Source organism: Aulonocara sp. 'chitande type north' Nkhata Bay, linkage group LG5 (genome assembly GCF_057382095.1).
Source record: "Aulonocara sp. 'chitande type north' Nkhata Bay isolate Kocher_YH1m ecotype deep benthic linkage group LG5, A_spYH_male_GT1.1, whole genome shotgun sequence".
Classification (NCBI taxonomy): domain Eukaryota; kingdom Metazoa; phylum Chordata; class Actinopteri; order Cichliformes; family Cichlidae; genus Aulonocara; species Aulonocara sp. 'chitande type north' Nkhata Bay.
This window is the reverse complement of record NC_141348.1, coordinates 11,872,065-11,896,494: the sequence shown is the minus strand read 5'-3', so window position 1 is coordinate 11,896,494 and position 24,430 is coordinate 11,872,065. Positions and strand designations below refer to the sequence as shown.

At 41.5% G+C, this 24,430-nt stretch overlaps 1 protein-coding gene, 2 long non-coding RNA genes and 1 pseudogene across 13 annotated transcripts in view; 3 read left to right on the top strand and 1 right to left on the bottom strand.

Moving 5' to 3' along the window:
* Positions 1 to 503: 503 nt before the first annotated feature.
* LOC147329919 (band 4.1-like protein 1) overlaps positions 504 to 24,430 on the bottom strand; it is a 104,577-nt gene continuing 80,650 nt past the window's right edge. For all 10 annotated transcript variants that reach the window (XM_086291333.1, XM_086291335.1, XM_086291339.1 and 7 more), the window contains 6 exons: positions 24,119 to 24,247; positions 9,631 to 9,690; positions 8,309 to 8,404; positions 7,695 to 7,775; positions 7,489 to 7,605; positions 504 to 5,799 (listed from right to left, as the gene is read on the bottom strand). In XM_086291333.1, the coding sequence (XP_086147459.1) occupies positions 5,794 to 5,799; positions 7,489 to 7,605; positions 7,695 to 7,775; positions 8,309 to 8,404; positions 9,631 to 9,690; positions 24,119 to 24,247 (489 nt within the window). In that variant the 3' untranslated portion in view covers positions 504 to 5,793. The remainder of the gene's footprint in view (positions 5,800 to 7,488; positions 7,606 to 7,694; positions 7,776 to 8,308; positions 8,405 to 9,630; positions 9,691 to 24,118; positions 24,248 to 24,430) is intronic.
* On the top strand, positions 11,260 to 11,725 carry LOC147329922 (uncharacterized). Its single transcript, XR_015129044.1, has 2 exons — positions 11,260 to 11,475; positions 11,669 to 11,725. It is a non-coding gene; the product is annotated as an uncharacterized LOC147329922 (long non-coding RNA).
* LOC147329921 (uncharacterized) lies at positions 16,670 to 17,975 on the top strand. Its single transcript, XR_015129045.1, has 2 exons — positions 16,670 to 17,725; positions 17,919 to 17,975. It is a non-coding gene; the product is annotated as an uncharacterized LOC147329921 (long non-coding RNA).
* On the top strand, positions 20,158 to 23,475 carry LOC147329920 (zinc finger MYM-type protein 1-like; annotated as a pseudogene). The gene is made up of 3 exons (XR_015129043.1): positions 20,158 to 20,179; positions 20,431 to 20,484; positions 20,913 to 23,475. The product of XR_015129043.1 is annotated as a zinc finger MYM-type protein 1-like (transcript).

Below are 24,430 nucleotides of genomic sequence, written 5' to 3'. Positions count from 1 at the left end.
ACTTTATTTGTGAAATTCTTTCAGGCATTATCAAACACTATCAATCCATTACCTCTAGCTGCTTATCCAATATTAAGGATGCCAGCTCAGAAACATCACAAACAACATCAGTGCATTGCAGGGCTAACAGAGAGAGACAGCCAACCACACAATCACACACTCTTATATCCACACATATGGACAGAATCATCACTTAACCTGACTTTGGACTGTAGGAGGAAGCCAGAGTCCCCAAAGGCAACAGGTGACCTTGACTGTTGAGCCTTCCTGCTAACCACTGCACCAATCAAATACCAGTGACAAATAAATATGTATTTTGTAGAGGACTCCATAATAGTTATTCTTGACATACTTTACATGGATAAATTGATTTCACCTTCTAGCAGCGCTGACATAGCTCTAAGTGTTCTGTCCTCACTAAGCGTTGTCCTCGTGAACGTAGACTCAGCTATACAGACAGCTAAACACTCTCCTAATCAAAATCCAGGGAACAGGCCAATGTGTTGAGTTGGATGATTTAATAAGGAAAAAGTGTGAAACTGTTGACAAAACCAGAAATAAACCATTAAAAATGTTGCCTCAATATACAGTATAACAAACACATATTCAAAAATATGAGCACAATATTTATCTGCTTAGTGAGTGCCCGAATAAAACATCAAATGAAATCACACTCATGATCAAAACGTTAAAGAAACCACATGACATATGAGCTAGCTTAACCTCACTAGCTTAGGTTATACATGCATTCAAATTAAATTCTAACTACAAACTATATCACGCCTTCACAACAAATAATAATGCACACAAGTTGTCTCAGTGATAACAAACAATATTACTCACAGATGATGCCGTTTATCAGCTTGTGAAGGCATGGATGGCAACAGATTAACGGAGGTGAAACTGCCTCTGGCTCGATCTTACAGAGTAAAAAAAAATACACAAAAACAACCACTAGAGGGCAAACTGCTGCAGAACAGAAAATACCTAATGCCAGCATACTAAGCGGTATCCATTATTCATTCGTTATTTATTTTGAGTAAACTGTGCAGACCTAGATCCTTCAATTCCCATCATCCAACATGTTATTGTCGCTTCAATTCCAATTCTAATTATATTAGCCCTTAATAACAAAAAAAGTCTCCTCAAATTGCTTTATATTAAATATTGAAGGTAAATACCCTCCAATAATACATTGAAAACCCCAACGATCAAACAGCGGTAATGCGCGAGCACTTGATGAAAGTGGGAAAGAAAAATTCCCTTTTAACAGGAAACCTCCAGCAGAGGGGCGGCCATCTGTTGTGACCAGCTGGGCGTTAGGGGAGGAAGACAGGATAAAGACACGCTGTAGAAAAGAGCCAGAGACTAATAATAACTAATAATTAAATGCAGAGTCGTGTATAAAAACCACTGAAAGATGGAGGGTCCACCTCCCATCCTACTTTTAAATACCATAGGAGCCACCGATAATCTGACAGCAACGTGCTCTATTGGGGTGATACGGTACTGATTAATCAAGACCTGCAATGGAAACTTATTATAAATGTGCAAATGCCAGCTGGTGATATAAATCTAACTTAAAGCTGGTAAAAAGAAATCAAGGGGGTGAATTAAGACATAAGTGGATTTCTGTAGCAGCAGTGACAGACTCTGGTATGGGAAAAGCCAGAGCAAAATAAATAAATAAATGATAAAACTGGGACACAGCCATAGTTATCTACCCATCATGGGCAATTAGAAAAAAACAATCTGTGCAATGAGACTGTATGTGGGGAAAAGAAAAAAGAAGAATTTTGACATAATTGGCTTTCCGTACCAGCAAAGGTGAAACTATTGTGACTTGTAAACAATGTGAAGACATCCTGCAGGTGTTTCGCAGACTAATATAAGGTGATTGTATTCTGTGTGAAGTACCAAGTGATTTTTGAAGTTCAGTGAAAATGTTGAGCATGCTTCTTTGGTTTCAGAAATCCGCTAGGTGGCACTAAGAGCACCCAGAAACCCACTGCAGCCCACTTTTACTGCATGTACCGAACGTGGTCACAAGATGGCAATACAGACCAAGGCTGTTTCCATCATATTCACTCCAGCAAGAATCCTTCACTACTCTGGTGTTACAAAAGAAGCCCTTTATTTCACAAGCTGAATTGTAAATGTATGGAAATATTCAAGTAACAGAAGGGGAAAAACAAAACAAACATTTCCTCAAGTTCAAAAAGAAATCCCTCTCCCTTCATTACAGAATCAGAGACAGTGTTTGAATCATACTGAGACATTTATTTATGCATGTATGTTTTTTTCCATTTAGACTGAATGCAAATACAGCAAATACACACCACCAAGCACTAGGGGGATGTAGAGCAAAAGGCAGTGGAGACTTGGAGGTGGAGGCTTTACAGCAGAGCAGTTTGATGGTCTTCACAGAGGGAAAAAAACTCACATCCGTGATCCATACTGTGCTGGTTTTCTAAAGTTAATGGGGCCAAAAACGTTCGTCATCTCGTTGAGGACCAACATTTCATATTCAGAGAGACTCCTTTTCTCGCTGCCTTCAAAGTCATATTCTTTACAAGACAGTAATTCGCTTTCGAGACAGCTCCTCTTCACCTTGGGTGGAGAGGAGAGGTCGTTCCTCCATCTGCCTCGTGGTGATTAAGAGCACTTTCAGGCGTGCACTGATAATTGCTCCCGCGGCTCTTAACATAAGGCACCCATTCGTGTGACATTTCTATTGCACCGCTGTCCTTCGGGTTCTACTTACTGCCTCGTCCCTCACATAAAAACACATCTCTGCTCCTGTCAGTTTCTACAAAGTGTACAGGCTAATACACAGAAGTACAGATATTTATATATAAATACAGGTCCTCCATCCTCCAACTCGCCACCTCATTACACAGCTTCTCTCCCGATGCCTACAGTTGTTCTTTTCCATCAGTAGTGTGTCCAGACCTACAGCAAAGACAGGCTTTCCCCCCCAGCAGGTTACAGTACATGTGCTGCAAATCATTGCAAGCAAGTGCCTTCTCAACAGTCCAGTGTCATATGACCAGGTAAAATAAAACAGAGCAAAACGGAATATACAAATCATCAGTTTTCTCCTGTTTTCCACAGACACCACCAACAGCAGGTCAACAGGTTCAAATCAGGGCAAAGGGAGGATTAGATGAAGAGGGCAACAAAGCCATGGTCACAAGTGTTGGAAAGATTCCTTCGAATGTCATTTTACAACTCCGTGTTGTTGGTTTTGGTTACGCTTTGATACACACGACAGTTCACAGTTTTCTCCCTTTAGAGGACACAGAATAAGAAGAATGTCTGCTTATTGCAAATCTCACAAGCAGTGCGCGTCACTGCTTCAGGTAACAGTAGCACGAAAAGTTAACAGTGACAGCGGGGACACAGGCTAACACGGGTCGGGCTCCGTTAGAGGGATTTGTATGTTTGATAGCTGATGCATAGTATAGTATTAAAGGTCACCCAGAATCGACGGATATACAATATGAGACAACCAGCACGCTGTGTGGGTGGAGGCCACTTAACGCATGACATACTATACGCTTTGTCTGTGATGTGAAAAAGGGAGGAGCCGACCACTCCTATAAATACAAACTCATAAACCACAACTTCAAAAGGTTAACCTGAAAACAAAACAAAAAAATGAGAGAGAAAAAGTACCCTTGTTAATCTTGTGTCTTGAACTCTTCAGGCTGTGTCTGCAAACATGCGCACAATCCAAGAACCAGTCGCTATTTAAAGAGCTGCTATGATCAGTGGTTTTACATAACAAGCTAATCAAAAGAAAAAAACTGACTCTGTAGTTTCCTTAGCATTTTAGCCCCTTTCAGCTCACTGTTTTGGTTCACTCTTACACCTTTTTACAGCATGGTTTACGCTGCTTTTAATAAAACCTTGCGCTGCTACCGTCTAAACATGAGCCTGCAGGTAGGTTAGCAAAGTTAGCATAGTGAAGAATTTTACAGCAAAACAAAATCCCTGAAGAAAAAAAAAAGAAAAGAAACAAATCATACCAGCACTATAAGAGTGCCGACAGCGATTAAGGAATGGATTTGAATTATTAGCTTGGTAGAAAAAGAGCTACAAATAAATGCTAATTTGTGCTAATCTGGCTGTTTGCTTAAATGCTAACAAGTTCATTATCACAGATGTCTAAACGTGAAACTGGACAGATAAGACTGTCGTCATGTCGCCATATCATAATTATCTTGATAGCAATATTATGTCAATAAGTAAAAAAAGTTTTTGACAATTTAATGATGATAGCAATAATGCTAGTGTTTAAATTTTACCATAGCTGTTAAGTCAGAGTAGTGATTTTTTTGCAAAAAAGAAAGTCAAAGTACAAAGTACAGAGATGACAAAAGTCTAACTATAACTGTACAAATACACAAAAAAGAGCAATTACATGAATATTTATGCTGTTATAATATGTGCATCGCTAACGCTATTAATATTTTTTAAATATCCCAGCTACCGCTTATGCACAGTTATTACGATACTGCTAACGTCGATTTTGTAGTTTGGGCTTGTTAAGCTCTTTAAACGTGGCCAACATTAGTAAATCACAGCTGGTGGCTTTGATGTCAACATTGGCTTTTTGCAGCCCAACTTTACAATCTGGAAAACCAGCTCTAAGTTTGGAGCCAGTTGGTTACAGCTCTGTCAGGGAGAATTTACAGCATGTTCACACATAAAGGCTGAAATGTCCAAAAACACAAGAGTGTCAAACAAACTCTGTTTCCCAATGGAAGTCAGTAAAGCAAGTAAGGAAAAAAGAAGTAAATATATATCACAAATAGAATATTATTTATATTTAAAATTTCCTCTGAAAACCCTAAAACTGTGACCAGCATCTCTTTGTGTTGGTGGTGAGCTGACAGCAAAACAATAACAGTGAAGCTGGACGAGGACAGTGATGCTTGTGTGTTGAAGACTGGGACCAGTTTCAGCTGTCCTCTGAATGGTTAGTACAGTCTGTCCACCATTCATTGGCCTCATGTATTTTACACTTTCTCAACGGTCCTCATTCCCACTTCTCCGGGCTTCCAAAGGCGGACATATTCATGTGTGTATTTTTGTTTTGTTTTCATTCCCCCTGCTATTTTTAATTGAATCATGCAGATTATAATCTTCTGATATTATACATATTTCATAAACAAGCAAACACTGAACATAAATTAGATCCTCTATAGATAAAAATGTAAAAAGCTAATAAGACAGCAGTTGATTATACTGAAGGTGGCATGGCTAGGAGATGGCCAACAAGCAAAAAAGGCTGGCTCTTGCCACTTGGCACCTCCCCATCCCTACCCATGCTACCAGCATTGTCCCCATACTTTCTCCCACCCCTCCTTTTCTCTAATAATAACAGCAGCACGGGGTAGACGTGTGACCCTTAAACACAAACTGTGAGAGGTGACACCTCACTGGTTCAAACGAGCCAAAACATGTTACATTAAATAATATGGAAGAAATGTGAGAAATCTTCCAATCGAAGATTTTTCCTCTTTCCACTAGAGGGTGGAGGGCTGGGATCGGCCGGTACGGGATGGGAAGCCGGGTCAGGTCAGAGGCCAGTCACAGTTGGTACGTCTAAAGGGAAAGGAGTGGAGGTCTACTGCTTCGTGGAACGCAGTCTGTTGTCGTGTTGGTGTGTACACAGTGGGGTAGAAAGTCCTCTTATCGGGTTGGTGGCATACTGCAGGGCGGGGCCGGAGACACACAGCTGGAGGATCCTCTCCTGTCCCCCGTCTCAGGAGCCACCATGTTCAATCAGGACTGCAACCACATGACAACACATACATAAAAAGATGTTTCGTGCTCGTGAGCATGTATAAATCTGTTTTTCTTCTCTTTCTTCTCATTTTTTTGTGCCATGTGTAGTCACTCTACATTAATACACTAATTTTGCATCTTTGTAGGATTAGTCTCTCCTTTTTGTTCATTTAAGATGTCTTTATAATGGTTTTGTATCTTACTACATCCCACAGAGAGCTGAGCCCTTTTTCCACGGAGAACGTTTTACAAACTGACTTTTTTGGTTCCAGAACAGCCGATCAGTGTTACTTCAATCAGCTCTGAGTTCAATCACCCTCAGTCCATGTGAGTAGAGAAAGAACACCATTATCAATGGCGCTACAATACCAAGATTCACCATAGCATTTATTAAGTATTTTTATCCAGTCATGGCAGAAATAATCTATGAGTTTGACAGAAAATAATCTACTTTAGTGTTCCCCAGTATAACCATTTACAACTTCATCTAATATCAGCCTTCACTGATAGATGATGCCTCCTATCTGTATAGCACAGCCATAAATACCAAGAGTTAAATAATAGTATCAAATTTAACAACAAAAAATAAAATAAAAAACAGGACAGGCAATATTTTAGTATAGTTTTCGGAGGATGGGCCATTTTCCATAAGGAATACAGATCATGTTGGGACCGAATAACCCACTATGAAGAGATCCAAACAGACCCAGACAGGATGAACTGGCAAATAACAGTCCAACTGGATGTGGAGCTGATCTGGTTTGAATCTCTAATCCTTATCTGTTTTAGGACTCAGTACTCTGACCTGTTTGCTGAGCCAGAAAAGCTGAGATTCCATCATCTGAGGGTTAACATACTCAGAGGTGATAACAGTGATTCCTGGAAGAGGCTGGAGGTACATTTTCATCTCATTTTAGCTATTTTGCTTTCTTTTTGTATCTATTCTAGTTCCATTTGTTTGATAATGTTCTGCATCTTTTGTAGGCATCGGGTTTATTACTCTTTTCTTCTCAATTAATATTTATTGTATAGTTAGATGTTTTGTATCTGTATGTAATATCTTTCTTTCTGTTGGTTGACATTTTGCATCCCTATGTTACTCATGGTTATTATGCACGTCATTTAGCAGTCAATTTATGTCTTTGTATATCTTTTTGTGCATATTTTTCATTCTCTATAGTAATTTGGAACAGTTTTGCATCATTTTGTTTTCATTTCTCCTTTGTAATGTGTGTGCATCTCTGGCAAGTCTAAACCACTTTGTATCTTCTTGGTCATTTGGTCTGAATCTGTAGTTGCATTATTATGTAGGTACTTGGCATTTCTTTAAGGTCATTTTTCATCCTTCTATAGTCCAGTTACATCTTTACAATAATTTTTTAATATATAGTTATTGTCATTTGGCATCCCTCTGTAATCATCTGTTATCTCCTTTGTAGTTATTTTGTATCTCATTTTGATGTCTAGTTGCTTTATTTCTCTCGGCAGTCATTTCCCAACTGTTTATAATTGTTTTGCATTTCTTTGGATTAGCTTTGCACCTAGGTGGCCCTCTGTACTTGTTCTGTGTTTTGTAATCATTTGGTTAACTTTCCAACAAAAAACCTTGAGTCTAAGCATAGGCTCTGTGCCTGTCAAGTGCTTGAAGTAATCCTTAAAAAGTACAGAGTTCTTGTAACAAGAGATATTTACCTCTGCTTTCTGTTGTAGCTCCTCAGTGGGCGACTCTGTTTCCCTGATAACTACTGCTTTTGTCACCAGCATGTCAGGATGCTGCTGCTTTGCCTCTTGGATTGCCATGGCAAGTGCCTGGGGACATAAAAACCATCAACGCGTGTGTCGTAACCCTCTCATCCGAACATTGCTTTGCGAGGGTTTCTGTGAACAGTGTCTCTCACCTGATGTTGGTCCACATCATCATCTCCTGTGATTATAATCCTCTTCTCGATCCTGGTCTCTGAGTAGCCTCCTTTCACAGTCTGTTGAATAAAGAAAGAATGAAATTTAATGAATCATATAAAATGACACACAAGAAAAAGCAGCAGTGTGTTGTTATTGTAGTCTATTTTATCCATGTCCTCCTTCCAATTTACACAGATCCATTCAGTTTATTTAGTGTGAGACTTTTTTAACTGTTAAGTGATATGAAACTGGTGTCCTGTAAAACTAAATGTGTCTTTATGCACTAAAAGTCTTGATAACGTAGAAACACACTGAATCATGTTGTCTAACAGTAATTCAGTCCTAATAGAGCTGCAGGGAATAATGATTTGTATTATTAGTATTCATGTAAAGCCTATCAGAGTCGATCACCTTATCAAAATATATTGTTAACATATTAATTACAGTTTCCTGTTATTAATTAAGAAGTTAAGAAGTTAGGAAAATAAAATCTATTTGATCTTCCACTCCAATGCATCTATAAGGACGGGTAACGCAGACAAAGATGTGATGGCGCTGACCTAATGCTTCGGCCATCAAACTGTAACCATAGGAACTCATGAAGTGTTACCTTGGTAACTTGTGTCGTGGTTGCTGAGGTAACGTTCTCAGCAGTGATGGTCAGCGGGGACACAACAGACTCTCTCCCCTGGGTGCTGGCTTTTACCTGCAGCACAGACATTAGAGAGCAGTTATACACAAATAGACGAAGCTAACAGCAAAAACATGCTCGGACACAACGTGGGATCTAAATCAAAGATCTGAAATCTGTTAACTGTTATCAGAGTTTCTGTGCACCACATGCCCTGGTCAACAAAACTCTCTTTATCAGCTCTGCCAGCCTTGGGGGGTCTCGGCCTCCTGGGATCTAAATCAAAGATCTGAAATCTGTTAACTGTTATCAGAGTTTCTGTGCACCACATGCCCTGGTCAACAAAACTCTCTTTATCAGCTGTTGGTAATAATACAAGCCACTGACAATGCTGATGTGTGCAGCAACAATTTGCTTTCTCTGCGTTATAAAAAAAAAACTTCACTAACAGCTGATCTTGTAATGATTTCCCATAGAAGTACATTCTTTGTAACTTTGCGCCTAATAAACCAGTGAGTCTCATCATAGTGGACTGTGCATAACAACAAAAATCAGCTCCACTGTCTTGAATGACAGTTGGCAACAGCAGTCCTTGTTCTGCTCTGCAACGCCGCTGCACCTGCTGCAGGTACTCCAGCAATTAGATTTCCAGAGCAGAACTTAAAGTTGCTAGCTGTAGCCACACCGGTAAGAAAGCGCGAGATGGGATGTGTCAGTGGTAACCGATTAGCAACAACTGAACTTTCAAAATAAGAGCCAGAAAATTCGTCACTAGTACACTGATCACATTTTTCACACCAATGAACAAAAAGATTGCACAATATGCTTGCAGGGCTTGTAAAGACAAGGGGACGATGAACACAACTGTTAGTTCTATTAATGTACTCTAATGTTTCGTTTCATCACATCAAGTGAGACATGCTGATTGGTCATACAGCCTTGAGCAGTTGTTTTAGTACTTGGCCACATATTTAAAACATCAAGCAAAACTCTAAGTTTAGCATTTTCAGGACTTTGACTTGGACAGAAATATAATGAGCATCAAGAAAAAACAGCTATCACTGCTGGTAGAATGTAAATGTTGGAATCAACAGACTATATTACAAAGAAACACGTGAAGATATCTGAATGTGGTCCTGCAAACAGCTGCCTCGTGTAACATTATTCATTTCTACAGTCATTCAACAGGATATGAAAGTTCAACGCAAGAAGAGAGGAAATCAGACACACACACACACACACACACACACACACACACACACACACGTACTGTCCCTTTGCTCCTCATCAAAGATACTTACAGGAGAGCCATTTTCTTTGACGGCAGCAGGAGCCTCCTGTGGACTGACGACTCCATAGTTCTGAAAAAGAGGAAATGGCCCTTATTAACAGTCTTTAATGAGCTTTTTAAATACAATCTGTGATTAGTGCAAAGAAGCATTAGTGCATATTTAAAATAGAATAGTGTGGTTTTGTTCTCTGCTAATTGTAGTGGATTTAACATTGCACTTTGAGGAGTTTGATTTTACTTCCTTTTTCATAGAGTTTACATTTCAATTTTTCACATTTACATTTTGAACCACCCCTGTTATAGAGACAACATATATATGATGAAATGAGGCCGTTCATTCTGACACACTACAGCAGGAACATAATGGTCATATTCAAAAACCTGAATTAAGGCTGCTCCTCAGTTAATGACAATGCCAGGGCTGGACCTCCACAACAGACATTTTGGCATGTCAAACAGGACAAGCGGCTATAAACAACATAATGAGCACCGTCGCTGAGCTGCTTCATGGTGTCACTGCTGTTTGGACAATTTATTCTAATTTGTTTCATCTGTTTTTCCTGTCGAGTCAAAAAGACCTGCTGTTAATGCTGCCTTACTGTCTTTATTTATTTATGTCATTAGATACAGTGAAAGCGATCTAAAGCACATCACACATGTCTGCTGGTGAAGTTCTGCTGTTTATCTCTGTTTATCTCTACACTGACTCGTTAAAAAGTCTCACTTTAAAGAAAGTGATGAGGACTGATTTACTGCTCCATCAAATCCAAGTCAACAGTGTTTGTGCTGACAGCATCCATTTCATCATGGATATATACAAGGTAATATATAGAAATAAGAACACCAACCTCTGTACACCCCTGTACTCAAACAGTACATATGGATACAGTAAAGGTAATATAAGTACAGCAGTGTGCTCAGAAACAAGTATTGCTTTGGCATTTTAGCAAGAATAACTATTTTGTGCAGGACTTTTGTATAAAAGGTGAAGTTTTTCACTCTTCTATGCAAAATCAGATATTTGAGGGATTTTATTAAATGTATTAAATGTACAACGGTTCAATGGGACTTCAAAGTGAGCTTTTCACGAGCCTTCATTCTTCATTCGAGGGCATCTCTTGGTAGAATTGCTAGTGCGTTCAAGATTATTGTCTCACTGAAAGGTCTCGTTCCTTTTTAAGGTCAGCTCAGGTAAATTACAATGTCTTCCAGCAGACATGAATCAGCTAGCAGCTAAATGCTAGCTGCCCAGTCCTTGATGTCACCAAAGTGACGATATTTTCTATCACCATATTTGGATGGCATGAGAAGCAAGTGGTTAAATAAAAACTGAAATTTGATTCATTTATCCAGCAGATTGTTCAAAAAGAACAGCAAACACATTTTTCCCGGGAACCTCCCAGTCGCGTTGAATAATTCTTTGTGCCGCAGAAAGTGCTAGAAACATTCCTCAGAGATTTACATGCCAGCATCATCCAGTAGCTGCATGTCCTTGACTTCCTGTTCCACCACATCGCGAAGGTGTTCCATGGGATTGAGATCATGTGACTGTGGAGGGCATTTGAGTACAACAGACTCATGATGAAGTCATGTTGGTGTGCATGGTGCACTATCCTGCTGAAATGCAGCCATTGTAAATGACCCAGATTATTTGTTTATTTGATATTTTTCAAACAGTTAAATCCCTGAACGAATTATACCTTATAATATAGATTAGACTCTTATTTTGAAATTCGGAACGGGCAACTTCCGGGAAGGAAGATCGTACCGCAACTGCTTGCCGCAGAAAGGATTAATGAGAAGGTTATCGTTTTCCATCCATCTTAAAATTAGCATCTAGCTGGAAGGCGAACAGGTATGTTTGTGTGTTGTACTTGTTGTTTACATTTCGGACAATTTGTAAATGTATTACTTGATTGTTAATAAGTTTATGAGCGATCTAGCAGGCTGATGCTAGCACCTCCTGTGCCTTTTCTGTGAATTGATTAGCATAACAGAAACGTGGTTATATCAAGTGAATGTTTATTTGTTTTATGTTATGATTACAGCTCTTACGATGTGTCTATGGCAATTTGTGAATAAATGGGTTGGAATACCCCACCATGGTCCATCCGTAATGATCATTGAGTGCATCGTCTGAATAAAGTCCGGCTGGAATGCTACAGTAAGAGCTGATCCCCCGCATCATCCTGCTGCCATCCTGCACCACGGAACCACGAGGACGAGTCACGGAGCTGTGTTGCTATTCGTCTGGGATTGACAAGACATTTCACGGAGCAACTCAGTGCCATTCTATGGGTCTTCTAGACAGAGACTTTATAATCATCATGCAGCTGGCTTAATGGTTTGATGTGACGGTCAGAAAAGGTATGGAACATTTCATTCTAATCGACAAGGAAAGGACATTCATTCTCATCAGTGGTGGTTAAAGGGAGAGAGAAGGTCGTCAACTACTGTGGACATCTGCTGCATTAAGACACGACGGACATGAAGTAATAACAAGTGAAGTAATTTTGTTTATTGGTATTTACCACCACTACTGTATATTTATCATTCTTTCTACTGACTCAAAAGGGGGTGAAAGAGGGGCATTTAGTTCAATTTGTAACTGTACAATAGTAATGGTGTATTGATCTGTGTTTAGCATAAGAGGTTTACTTTACCACATCAGTTTGCAACAGCTAGCAGGTTGCATTCATTATTTTATACATTTCTTCTCAATGTTGTGTTGGTTATCCGCTTCTATTTCAACTTGGTTTAAAGTGCAAAGATTCTCCTCCCTTCTGTTAATGCAGCCTGTAAGTTATAGTAACCACAAGCAGCTCATTAACTAAAGCCTGCAAATTAGATAAGTAAATAACATAAACACGAAGGAAATGGAGACTCCCTCCTCACAAACAGAACTAGAGCATCAGATAGTCGACCTGCAGAATAAAATCAAAGGGCTTAAAGCGTCTCTTGAAGACACATCAGAAACTACGGAAATAGAACTTTTGGAGAAGGAAATTCAACGCAGAGAAGAAACGTTGAACAACTTACAAGGTGAGCTTAAGGAAGGCCTCCGACGTTCCACTCGAACAAAATTCCCAACTCCAAAGGCGCTCGAAATGCAACAGGAGGAAGCAAGAAAAAGGGAAAGAAAGTTCATCTCAACGTACGAAAGATGGAAGATTCGAGCCCGAGAGTCAAGAGAGCAGCTCAAGTCAGACATTAGTAAAGGCGAGCTGGCATCTTTGATGGATTCTTTGGAGAAAGAGAAAGAAACTGTGTTAAACACTTACCTTGAAATACGAAGTCACATTACACCTTCTCCAGAATTAAGAATTAAGTTGTGAGGCAGTTACAGCCGAAATTATGAAAGTTACCTACGAGAGAATGTCAGATCTCGATGGTGATTATGATGCAGAACAAGTACATTGCCGTCTCAGGGAGCTGCTTAAGAACAGCTACGCACGCTCCATCTATGGATCCACTGCATCTAGAGTGACAAAGTCAATCCGTAGTCACAAAGGCACTACTCTAACACTCAAACAGGCGGATGCAGCAGCAGAGCTAGCTGCTAAGGAAGTCGAATTTGAAGGGTTGCTGGAAGAAGAGAGACAAATGGAGAAGATAGAGGAACAGCACAGAAAAATGGAAGTAGAAAAGCGCAGACTTGAACGCCTCCAAGCAGAAAAGAATTTGAGGGCCGCTCGGGCCAAACTGCAAGTCTACAGCCAGGTAGCCTCGCAGGAAGGCAGTCTCCATTCCTCTAATAGTTCAGTGGGAAACCATCATGTTCCCCCTGCTATCAACCCTCCAACTCCCACCGTCACAGCATCGCCACCCGACCTAAACGTGTCATCCCTTGCCCAAGCCCTACAAGACAGTATGGCTCTAAATAGACTTCCAGTTCCAGAGCCGTCTGTATTTAGTGGGGACCCCATTCAGTTCATTGAGTGGAAAACTTCATTCATGTCACTTATTGACAAAAAGGCCATCTCCCCAGCAGACAAACTTTATTACTTGAGGAAGTATGTAGGCGGCCCAGCTCGTAAAACATTAGAAGGAACTTTCTATAGGAATGACAGCGACGCTTATAAGGATGCGTGGAACAAACTGGATAACAGATATGGCCAAACCTTTATTATACAGAAAGCCTTCAGAGATAAGCTCACAGATTGGCCAAAGATCCAACCAAGAGATGCAGAAGGATTAAGAGACTTCTCAGATTTCTTAAACGCTTGCCAAGATGCAATGACACATGTGAAGAGCCTCGAAATACTGAACGACTGTGAAGAGAATAAGAAGCTAATCCTTAAACTACCAGAGTGGATAGCATCTCACTGGAACAGGAAGGTTACTGAAGCCTTAAAGGGCAATAAGGAATTCCCCAGTTTTAAGGACTTCGCCGCATTTATGGCGACAGAGACAGAGATTGCTTGTAATCCAATCACCTCAGTTTATGCCCTCCGCAGCTCTGAGTCGAGCACTGCAAAACAAGGCAGCAGAGACCCTAAGAGGAACAAGGCAAGCGTTCTAAACACACAGACTGAGGCTGACACCGAGAGGCTCAAGCCAGTTAAAGGAAAGGAAAGGTCTCCTTGTGCCTTCTGTCAAAATAATCAACACAGACTACATGGATGTCCCAAGTTTATTGCTAAAACTCTGGAGGAGCGTCGAGATTTTGTCAGAGAACATAAGCTCTGCTATGGCTGCACCAAACCTGGACATAGTGCAAAAGACTGTCGACATCGACACTCATGCAAAACGTGCAAGGGTAAACATCCCACTTGTTTACACGATGACAACTATTTAAAGAAGGAAAGAGTTCTGCCACAGGAAACCACTATCCTGAGCAATGCCGGCCAAACGGAGGCTGCTGCAACTTCAATGTCAGTGATTACTGGACAGCCAACTAACACATCAATGATTGTGCCTGTGTGGGTGTCAAAAAAGGATACAGGAACTGAGAAACTGGTTTACGCCTTGCTGGACACGCAAAGCGACACGACGTTTGTTGACCAGGAACTGAGTGATGTATTAAAGGCAGATTCCTGTCCAGTTAAGCTGAAGTTAACTACGATGATTGGACGCGACGTGATCGTAAAGAGCCAAAGAGTCTCAGGGCTTTGTGTTCGGGGTTATCGCTCTTCCCTCCTCATCGACCTTCCTCCTGCTTATACCAAGGATTGCATACCAGTAAACAGAGCCCATATCCCAACATGCGAGACAGCTAAAAGGTGGAATCATCTCTCCAAGGTCATAGAAGAGATTCCACCTCTACAGGACTGTGAGGTTGGTTTATTGATAGGCTATAACTGCGCACGAGCAATGGCACCAAGAGACGTCATAACGGGAGGAGACGATGAGCCTTATGCAATTCGTACCGACTTAGGATGGAGCATAGTTGGTGGTACGTCGACATGCCCCGACACCTCAAGTACGGCGGGACAGTGCTTCCGAGTTGCAGTCAGGGAGCTCCCACCAGTCACTCCGGCAGATGCCATTCGCATTCTAGAGTCTGACTTTAAGGATGCTAAGGAAGACGGCAAACCAGTGTCTCAGGAGGACATCCTGTTCCTGGACAAACTCAAGAACCACATCGAAAAGAACAGTCTAGGTCACTACGAGATGCCGTTGGCCTTTAAGGAGAGACCTACCTTACCTGACAACAAACAGCTTGCAGTCATACGTCTGAGCCATCTAAAGAGGAAGCTGTTAAAGGATGAAGGGTACAAAGAACAGTATATCAAGTTCATGGAGGAGGTCATAGAAAGGGGTGATGCAGAGGAAGTCCACGATGATGGGAAAGAGGGCGAAAAATGGTACATACCTCATCACGGTGTATTCCACGACAAGAAGCCAGGCAAACTGCGCGTGGTGTTCGACTGCTCTGCCAAGTACCAGGGAACCAGTTTGAATGATCATCTGCTCACTGGTCCTGACCTGATGAACAATCTCAACGGTGTACTTCTTCGCTTCCGGTTGCACTCTACTGCATTGATGTGCGACATAGAGAAAATGTTTCACCAATTTCATGTGAAGAAGTCAGACCAGGATTACCTGCGCTTCCTTTGGTGGAAGAAAGGAGATCTCGGTGCACAGCCCCAAGAATACCGTATGAGGGTGCATATCTTTGGCGCAGCCTCATCGCCTGGCTGTGCGAACTACGGATTGAAGCATTTGGCTACAGAAAATAAGGACCGATACCCATTAGGCTCTCAGTTCATTCTGAGAAATTTCTATGTCGACGATGGAGTCACAAGTACAGACAGCTCAGAGAAGGCTATCAAGTTAGCAGAAGAAGCCAGAAAACTTTGTGCCCTGGGTGGTCTTAGGCTCCACAAGTTTGTGTCCAATGACAAAGCTGTCCTGGTAAGCATACCAGCAACTGAACGTGCATCAGACATTAAAGACCTCAACCTTGCCTTTGATAACTTACCTTCAGAGAGAGCGTTGGGTATCCAATGGCACGTCGAATCAGACTGCCTGAAGATCAGCACCAACCTTAAGGAACAGCCTGCAACACGTCGAGGCATATTGTCCATTGTTGCATCCCTGTACGATCCCTTGGGTCTCATAGCCCCCTTTTTGCTCATTGGAAAGGAAGTGCTGCAGCAGATGTGCTGCCATGGAACAGGTTGGGACGACCCTCTAACCAACGAACTTCGTCCACGGTGGGAGAAATGGAAAAACGACCTCAACAACTTGGAGAGGATAAATATACCCCGAAGTTATGCCCCGGCAGATTTCGGAAGGGTTATTAAACGTGAGTTACATCACTTCTCCGATGCAAGCACTACTGGCTATGGACAGTGTTCATATCTAAGGCTTAGCAATGAAGAAGGAGACATCCACTGTGCTTTAGTCATGGCCAAATCTCGCGTCGCCCCAACAAAGGTCACCACGATCCCAAGATTAGAGTTGACGGCTGCAGTCATCTCTGTGAAAACCAGCAATGTTTTGAAGGAAGAACTTGGATATGCGGACATTGAAGAGCATTTTTGGACCGATTCCAAGGTTGTACTAGGGTACATCAATAATGAGGCTCGACGTTTTCATACATTTGTAGCCAACCGTATCCAGAAGATACATCTCTACACGAATCAAAGGCAATGGAGATACGTCCCTACTGACCAGAATCCTGCGGATCGTGCTTCTAGAGGTTGTTTTGTCCATGAGCTAATATCATCGGACTGGTTTACCGGCCCTGCATTTCTATGGGAAAAGGGAGTTGACCTCTCAGAAGAGGTGGCTCCGGAACTGTCAGTCGGAGATCCAGAAGTTAAGGAAAAACGGACTCTAAACACGGAAACTGTAGAACAAGATTCTCTTACTTATCGGCTGGCAAAGTTCTCATCCTGGACTCGCGCCATCTGTGCAGTGGCTCGCATTCTTCGAAGGATCAACAAGGATAAGTCAATCGGCCTCTCTACAGTGCAGGAAAGAGATGGCGCCACGTACAATATTTGGCCAAGCAGTTCTGGAGCCGTTGGCAGAAAGAGTACTTAGCCAACATTGCCTTTAGACAACGCTGGCACACCCCAAAGAGAAACCTGCAGATTGGGGATATAGTCATAATGAAGGATGAAGACTTGCCCAGAAATGAATGGAGGTTGGGAAGAGTCGTAGAGACTACAATGGACAGAGATGGACTGGTTAGGAGAGTGAAGCTCTGTCTAGGTGACAGGAAACTTGGCAAAAATGGTGAACGTCTTACTAAGCGGTCAGTGCTCGAACGGCCAGTTCAAAAACTAGTCTTATTGTTGGAAGGTGACTAGTCCATTCCTTGCATACTATGCTTCTGTTGTTTGGTCATTATTTGTATTATGAAATCATTGTGTTCTTTCTTCCTATGTTTATGGAGTTATGTTTTTGAACACTAATGATTTGGTGGGAGTGTAAATGACCCAGATTATTTGTTTATTTGATATTTTTCAAACAGTTAAATCCCTGAACGAATTATACCTTATAATATAGATTAGACTCTTATTTTGAAATTCGGAACGGGCAACTTCCGGGAAGGAAGATCGTACCGCAACTGCTTGCCGCAGAAAGGATTAATGAGAAGGTTATCGTTTTCCATCCATCTTAAAATTAGCATCTAGCTGGAAGGCGAACAGGTATGTTTGTGTGTTGTACTTGTTGTTTACATTTCGGACAATTTGTAAATGTATTACTTGATTGTTAATACGTTTATGAGCGATCTAGCAGGCTGATGCTAGCACCTCCTGTGCCTTTTCTGTGAATTGATTAGCATAACAGAAACGTGGTTATATCAAGTGAATGTTTATTTGTTTTATGTTATGATTACAGCTCTTACGATGTGTCTATGGCAATTTGTGAATAAATGGGTTGGAATACCCCACCATGGTCCATCCGTAATGATCATTGAGTGCATCGTCTGAATAAAGTCCGGCTGGAATGCTACAGCCATGCATGGCCAGCAAAAATACTCCGGTAGCCATCACACCACCAGCAGCAACTATACATACAAGGCAGGCTGTATCCATGCTTTCGTGTGGTTTACACTCAATTATGACCCTGCCATGCAAATGTTGCAGACCTGCAGACCAGCAACACTCTTCCAGTTTTTCCAGTGTCCAGTTTTAGTGAGCCTTTAGAAAATGTAGTTTCCTGTTGTTAGCCGGTTAGAGTGGCGCTTGGTGTGATCTTCTTCAAGGTTTGATGTGTTGTGCATTCAGAGACGCACTTCTGCACACCTTGCTTTGAAGGACTTTGTGTAGAGAACTGCCGTTTATTGGATAGTTACTCTCTTTTGGACCTTTCCCGGTAAACCCAAAGGATGGTGGTGCAGGAAAATCTAAGCAGATCAATAGTTTCTGAAATACTCAACAACCATGCCACATTCAGAGTCACTTAAATTACTAGACAGTCAAGATGCTAACCTTGTCAAATTTGTAGTTGCTGCTACGTAATTGGCTGATTATTTTTATTATTATGCATCAGCAAGCAGTGGAAGAGGTGTACCTATTAAAGTGTGAGTGTATATACACCCTGTTTGTAACAGCAGACTCATAAAAAGAGTTTACTCAGAAAACAGTCTCCTCTTTGGTGTAATTTACTGGAATGGAAGTATAACCCACCAGCAGGAATTTTTTTTACGCTTAAATAATTCATTTATATATATTTTAAATCTTTTTATATCCCTAATGAGACTCATGGGCACCCACAATTAACCAATTTCTCTAGATTTTGTCATTATGGCACTTCAGTAGCAGAGAGAACGTCAGATTAGATAAGCTTAGTCACATCAAGGTTTAGTAATTGGTACTAAACTGGAATGTGAGATTTACTTTTTGATGGTGTCCTAACTATAGCTTTATATCCAAAGTTTTGCATTTGACTGATTTGTTTTTATTCCTTTAAAATTGTTTTTGTGTGTCATTCATTTCCATTATTGTTCTGCTTTAAAGAGGCTGCTGGTGTATTTTCATAACTATACGTGATGAATTGTTTGTGAAAGCAAAATAAATTGTCCTACAGTGTGGGTGCTTTGCAGACAGCTGGAACGGAGCAGCTGCTGAGCCTTTGTGCTTTTGTTTAGAACCCAAGCTCAACAGACAAAGCATGTCTCCCTCTGCTGGCTGTGCAGTGTCACTGCTGAGGATCTGTGTCTGCCCACGAATGACGTCAGTTTGCCTGAGAAGCATACTCTGTACTGTGGCTTTCTCTGACATCTTTGAAAATGTAACTCAACGCTGATGTGGCACTTCAAAGGCACCCTCTCTACATCATCGCCTGAGTTCATCCACACTATTAGCTGAATGGCTAAAGAGCCCAGCGATGATTACATTTTAATAAGGCTCCTGTGGGACAGCCAGCCGGCACTCAAATCTCTGCCTCCGGAGATGAATGGGATTCGCACCTGCTTTCATCATCCTCATTAATACACTGTCAATACTTTAATCACTTCATAATGATGCTATTATTCCATCCGTGTCTGGGGAATATGGCCATCATGTCACTGCAGCTCAAAGAAGACGCTTTTTCCTCTAATCAAGCTCTGTACAAATAAGAAATTCTTAATCGCGAGTCACTTTGATGGCGACTGTTGGAACTGATCCTCATTTCCTCTTTCTGCCAGTCCCGTAGCCCTAATTCTTTAGCACTCACCAGTGGCGTCGTTAGGCCTATTTTAGGGGTGCTGAAGCCTCCCTAAAATATTCTTAAGCCCCCCTAAATAATTTGGTGGGTTTTTTTTTTTTTTTTTTTTTTTTTTAACTTATTCGATTTTTTTTTTACAGAACTTGCAGACAAATTCAATATAAAGATGCAGGAATATGAGTTTAAAGAAATAATAATATAAACCTGTCGCTATTCACACAAATATGATCATAACTCGGTTGGTCCCTTTCGCTTTACATTGTTAAGGTAGCGTCAGTGCTTCGTTATCCAATCCCTTCCAGTTGTTCACAGGGGACATCCACATGACTGAAACTCCAGTCCTCGTTTTCACTGCTACTTTACACTCCGCTCGTATACACCTGCGGACACACTAGCGTGCATGTGGCAAACGGCAAGAAATCATGGATATACGCAAGTTTTTCAAGAAAGTAAGTCTTCATCACTGGCTGGTAGTAACAATTAGTTAGCTCCAGCTAACAGCAGAGAGTCCCATGTAAATAATGAACCAGGTGCTCCCCATTTTGTAAATAAAAACCTGGCTAGCGCACTAAGTTAAATTGTTAGCATAATGTTAATTTCTGTCACTCGTTTTAGCTCTGAAAAATCCAGCTGAGCTCATTCAGGTATGGTTATCATCAGTGGAAATAATAATAATCACTCCATCCCCATTAACCTGTAGGAGTCAGGGCAGAGGAGCACAGAGAGGCAGAGGGGAGAGACGTCTGCTGGAGAGGTGAGTCAAAGGATGGAGTCATTTGTGATGGAGACAGTCTGATTAGAATTTTATGGGACTCAATATGGATATGAAATATGAAACATTTCAGTCACGGTACAACATATAAGACCTGTTTAACTTGAGCTTTTATTTAGGAGAGTCAAGGTTAGAAAGTGGAGAGAGCAAAGAGAGAGATATATATATAAGTCAAATTAGCCTGACTCACATATTTTTGAGGGTTCTATTTTAATATTACTTCAATTCAAGTAATTTAGTAATATTTTTCAGGGCTTTAAATTGCAACCATTTTAGTCACATGCGTGCTCAAAATATAATGTTTGTAACTTCAAAATATTTGGGAGCAACAAATTACTGTGGAGCGGGAGCAGAAGTCATGATATTAGCAATTTACATTACAATTCAGTATGTTTTAATGTATCTTGAAGGGTGAGGCAGAAGGAGTGGCTGAGGGAGAAAAAGGTCAACAGGCAAGTTCAAGTCAGAGAGAGCAAGGAGAGACAGAGGAGCTGCAGCAAATAGATCGAGAGGCAGAGGAAGATCAAGTTATTACAGAGAGAGGAGAGCAAACAGGCCAAGAGAGGGAAAATGATGAAGCAGCTGCAGCAACTCATTCTACTACAGGGTTTGATTTAGGTGACAAAGACACAGGGCCCAGACAGGTGAAGCTGAAGAGCTATCCACATGATACTTTTGGTACACAGAAGCGAGCATTTAACCACAGCTGGTTTGAAAAGCACAACTGGTTAGAATATTCAGTCAACCAGAATGCAGCTTTCTGCTTCCCATGTAGAGTGTTTGGCAAAAACATCAAACATGATAGTTTGGTCAGTAACGGTTGCAAGAACTGGAAGAAAGCTTTAGTCATCTTTGGCAAGCATGAGATGGCACAAACACATAAGGACAGTGTTGTTACATGGAAAAGCTACCAGGGAACTAGCAAACAGGGAAACGTTGCACAGATGATAGCAACTGCAAATGTGAGTGAGATAGTCGAAAGAAGAGAGTATCTCAGACGAATTGTTGCAGTCACCTCTATGTTAGGGAGACAGGGACTCCCTTTTCGTGGTCATGATGAAGGTGAAGACAGCCCAAACAGAGGGAATTTTCTTGCGTGCATGGAGCTTTTGAAGGAGTTTGATCCTTTTCTTCAAAAACATAATCCCCCATCAAATGCACAGTATATCTCACCAACATCCCAGAATGACATGATTGACTGTTGTGCCCAGGAAGTTACTAGTGTCATTGTATCTGAAATGACAAAGTCTAAAGTCTATTCCATCATGGTGGATAAGGCAAGGGATAAAAAGGCAGAGCAGTTAGCTGTTTGTGTCAGGTACGTGTCAGAGGGGGCAGTGAAGGAGCGTTTCCTTGCACTTGCAGAGATAAAATCATTTGATGCCCAGTCCATTGCAAATGAGATTCAGCAGCAGATCCAAAACTATGGTCTTGCAGAGCTTAAGTGTGTAGCACAAACATATGATGGTGCAGCCGTTATGAGTGGCTCCACTGGAGGTGTACAAGCACATTTTAGAAGGCTCCATCCTGAGGCTATCTATGTGCATTGTTATGCTCATCAACTCAACCTGGTTTTGTGCAATACTTGCAAGGCTGTCCCAGAGGCTGTGGAGCTTTTCAGCTTGTTGGAGTGTGTGTATTCTTTCTTCAGCACCTCCCTAGTCAATCATCATAAGTTCATGGAGACTCAGGCAAAGCTTGGATTGACAAAAACTGAGCTTGTGCAACTTTCAAACACTCGCTGGGCATGTCAGTTGCGATCAATCAGTCCAGTTCTTGAGACATTGCCTGCCATTTTGGAGTGCCTATCTGCAATTGGATCCCCCATAGCTGTTGGTCTCAGAGCAAAGCTCTACAAGTTCTCAGCAGTCTATGCACTACTGATGTTTCAGTCGATTCTGTCTGTAACCGAAGGACTCCACAAATTCCTGCAGAAAGAGACTTTAGACCTGGCAGAAGCTTTTATCTGCAAACAAGCTGTGTGTGACACACTTAAGGGCAAACACTCAGATGCATTTGCTACAGAGCTGTATGAGAAAACCAAGGCCCTGTGTAACACCCACAGTATCCCTGAACCAGGTGCCAAGACAAGGCACAAACAGAGGAAAATGGAGGATTTTGTCCTGGAGGCAACTGTGGGTTCACGCACTGAATTGAACAACTCAGACATATTGAAAAGAGAGTTACTTTTCCCTTGTGTGGATCGGATGGTTGGCGAGCTTGATCAAAGATTTTGCAGTGTAGATGCAGGGCTGCTAAAAGGCGTCCAGGCATGCAGTCCTAAATCTGAGAACTTCTTGAGTGAACCACACTTGAATGAACTACAGACTTGACCTGAAAAAAGAGGAGGTTCTGGTGGCCAGAAACTTTCTTACCCGGAAAACAGAGGCTGGATGTCCACCCAAAAATATGTTGTCTGTGTACAACCTCCTTGATTCAGACATGTTTCCCTCTCTGAAGGCAACCATCCAAGTTGCCCTAACAGTGCCTGTCAGCAGCTGCTCGTGCGAACGGTCCTTTAGTGCACTGCGTCGGCTGCACTCCTGGCTGCGTCAAACAATGGGTCAGAAAAGACTTCACAGTCTTGCAGTCATGTCTATTGAAAAAGACACGCTTCAGCATCTGAGTCACAACAGAGTGATTGACCGATTTGCCACTCTTAAAAACAGACGTCATTCTTTGATGCTTCCACCCACCAAGTAACTGGTGATTGCAGCCAGAAAAATGTACTTTTTTATTTTCAGTTTTTTTCTTGTTATTGATGCAGCAAACACATTTCCTCTGTTTTTTTGTTGTACTGTATTATAAAGCAGACTGAAATAAAACAATAGATCTATTGGTGGCCTAGGATGTTTAATCTGTCCAAAAAAGTAGGAAAACAATTTCTCAGTCTTTGTTTTCTGTTTGTGAAATTTTGTGCTCATTCACTACGTTCGTTCATGTCGTGTGCATCTCTTGGGGGCTAAGCCCCCCCTGTCCTTAAAACCTTCTGACACCCCTGGCACTCACCTATAAGTATTTAAAGTACTCATCATATTCAACCCAACATTTCCTAAAGAAGTTAAAAAAAAGTAAATACTTTGTCAATTTGGGAAAACAGATCTTCATCTTGTTGATGAGTTAGAGGAATAGATAGCAAGCCAAGCTCAGTCTAGAGCTTTCAGGCACATCCAAAGCCCAGCATCTAACATGTTGTAAGTTAAAGCTGTGCAAATAAATACGTGTAAAGCCAACAGCACCTTCCATGCTGAGTGGCATGGAGGTTCTTGTAAAAAAAAAAAAACAACCTAAAATTGTACATTTTAAAGCAAAGATTAATTTTTACACTTTAGAGGTACAGGTCGGTGGATTATGCTGCTCTGTACACAGTCAGGACTAGGGATGGGTATCGAACACCGGTTCTTGTTGAGAACCGGTTCCCACTGTTTCAATTCCTTGGAATTGTTTGTCATTTTTGCAAACGATTCCCTTATCGATTCCAGTCGCCCCGAATGACGTCACCACGTTGCGGAGCGTCATTTACCTGGCAGGAAACATGGCGGCTCAAACGCTCACACGCACACACCTCACACAGACTATAGTGCTGTTGTTTCTACTGCTTTTGCGTTCGGTTTACCTGTGAAGAGACATTAACGACGCTGGCGTGGGCTTCCGATCCATTTGTGTGCGTCTCCGTCTTGCTGTCAGCTCTTTTCAGCTTGTTGGCCACGCTCACCGTGTTGGGGTCTTTCTTTGCCACGGGAGGCTGCATCAAACACAAACAGTACAATACAGTCAAAGAGCAGCAAGCGATTTGCTCACAGCAAGTCGCCTGAAGACTTCAGACCCATTCTTGTAAGCAGCATATTAAACAAAAGAAAGCAACCGAGCGATGTTAACTTATAGGAACAAACTGTGAAATGCATTTTTATTAGTCTGGATGACAACG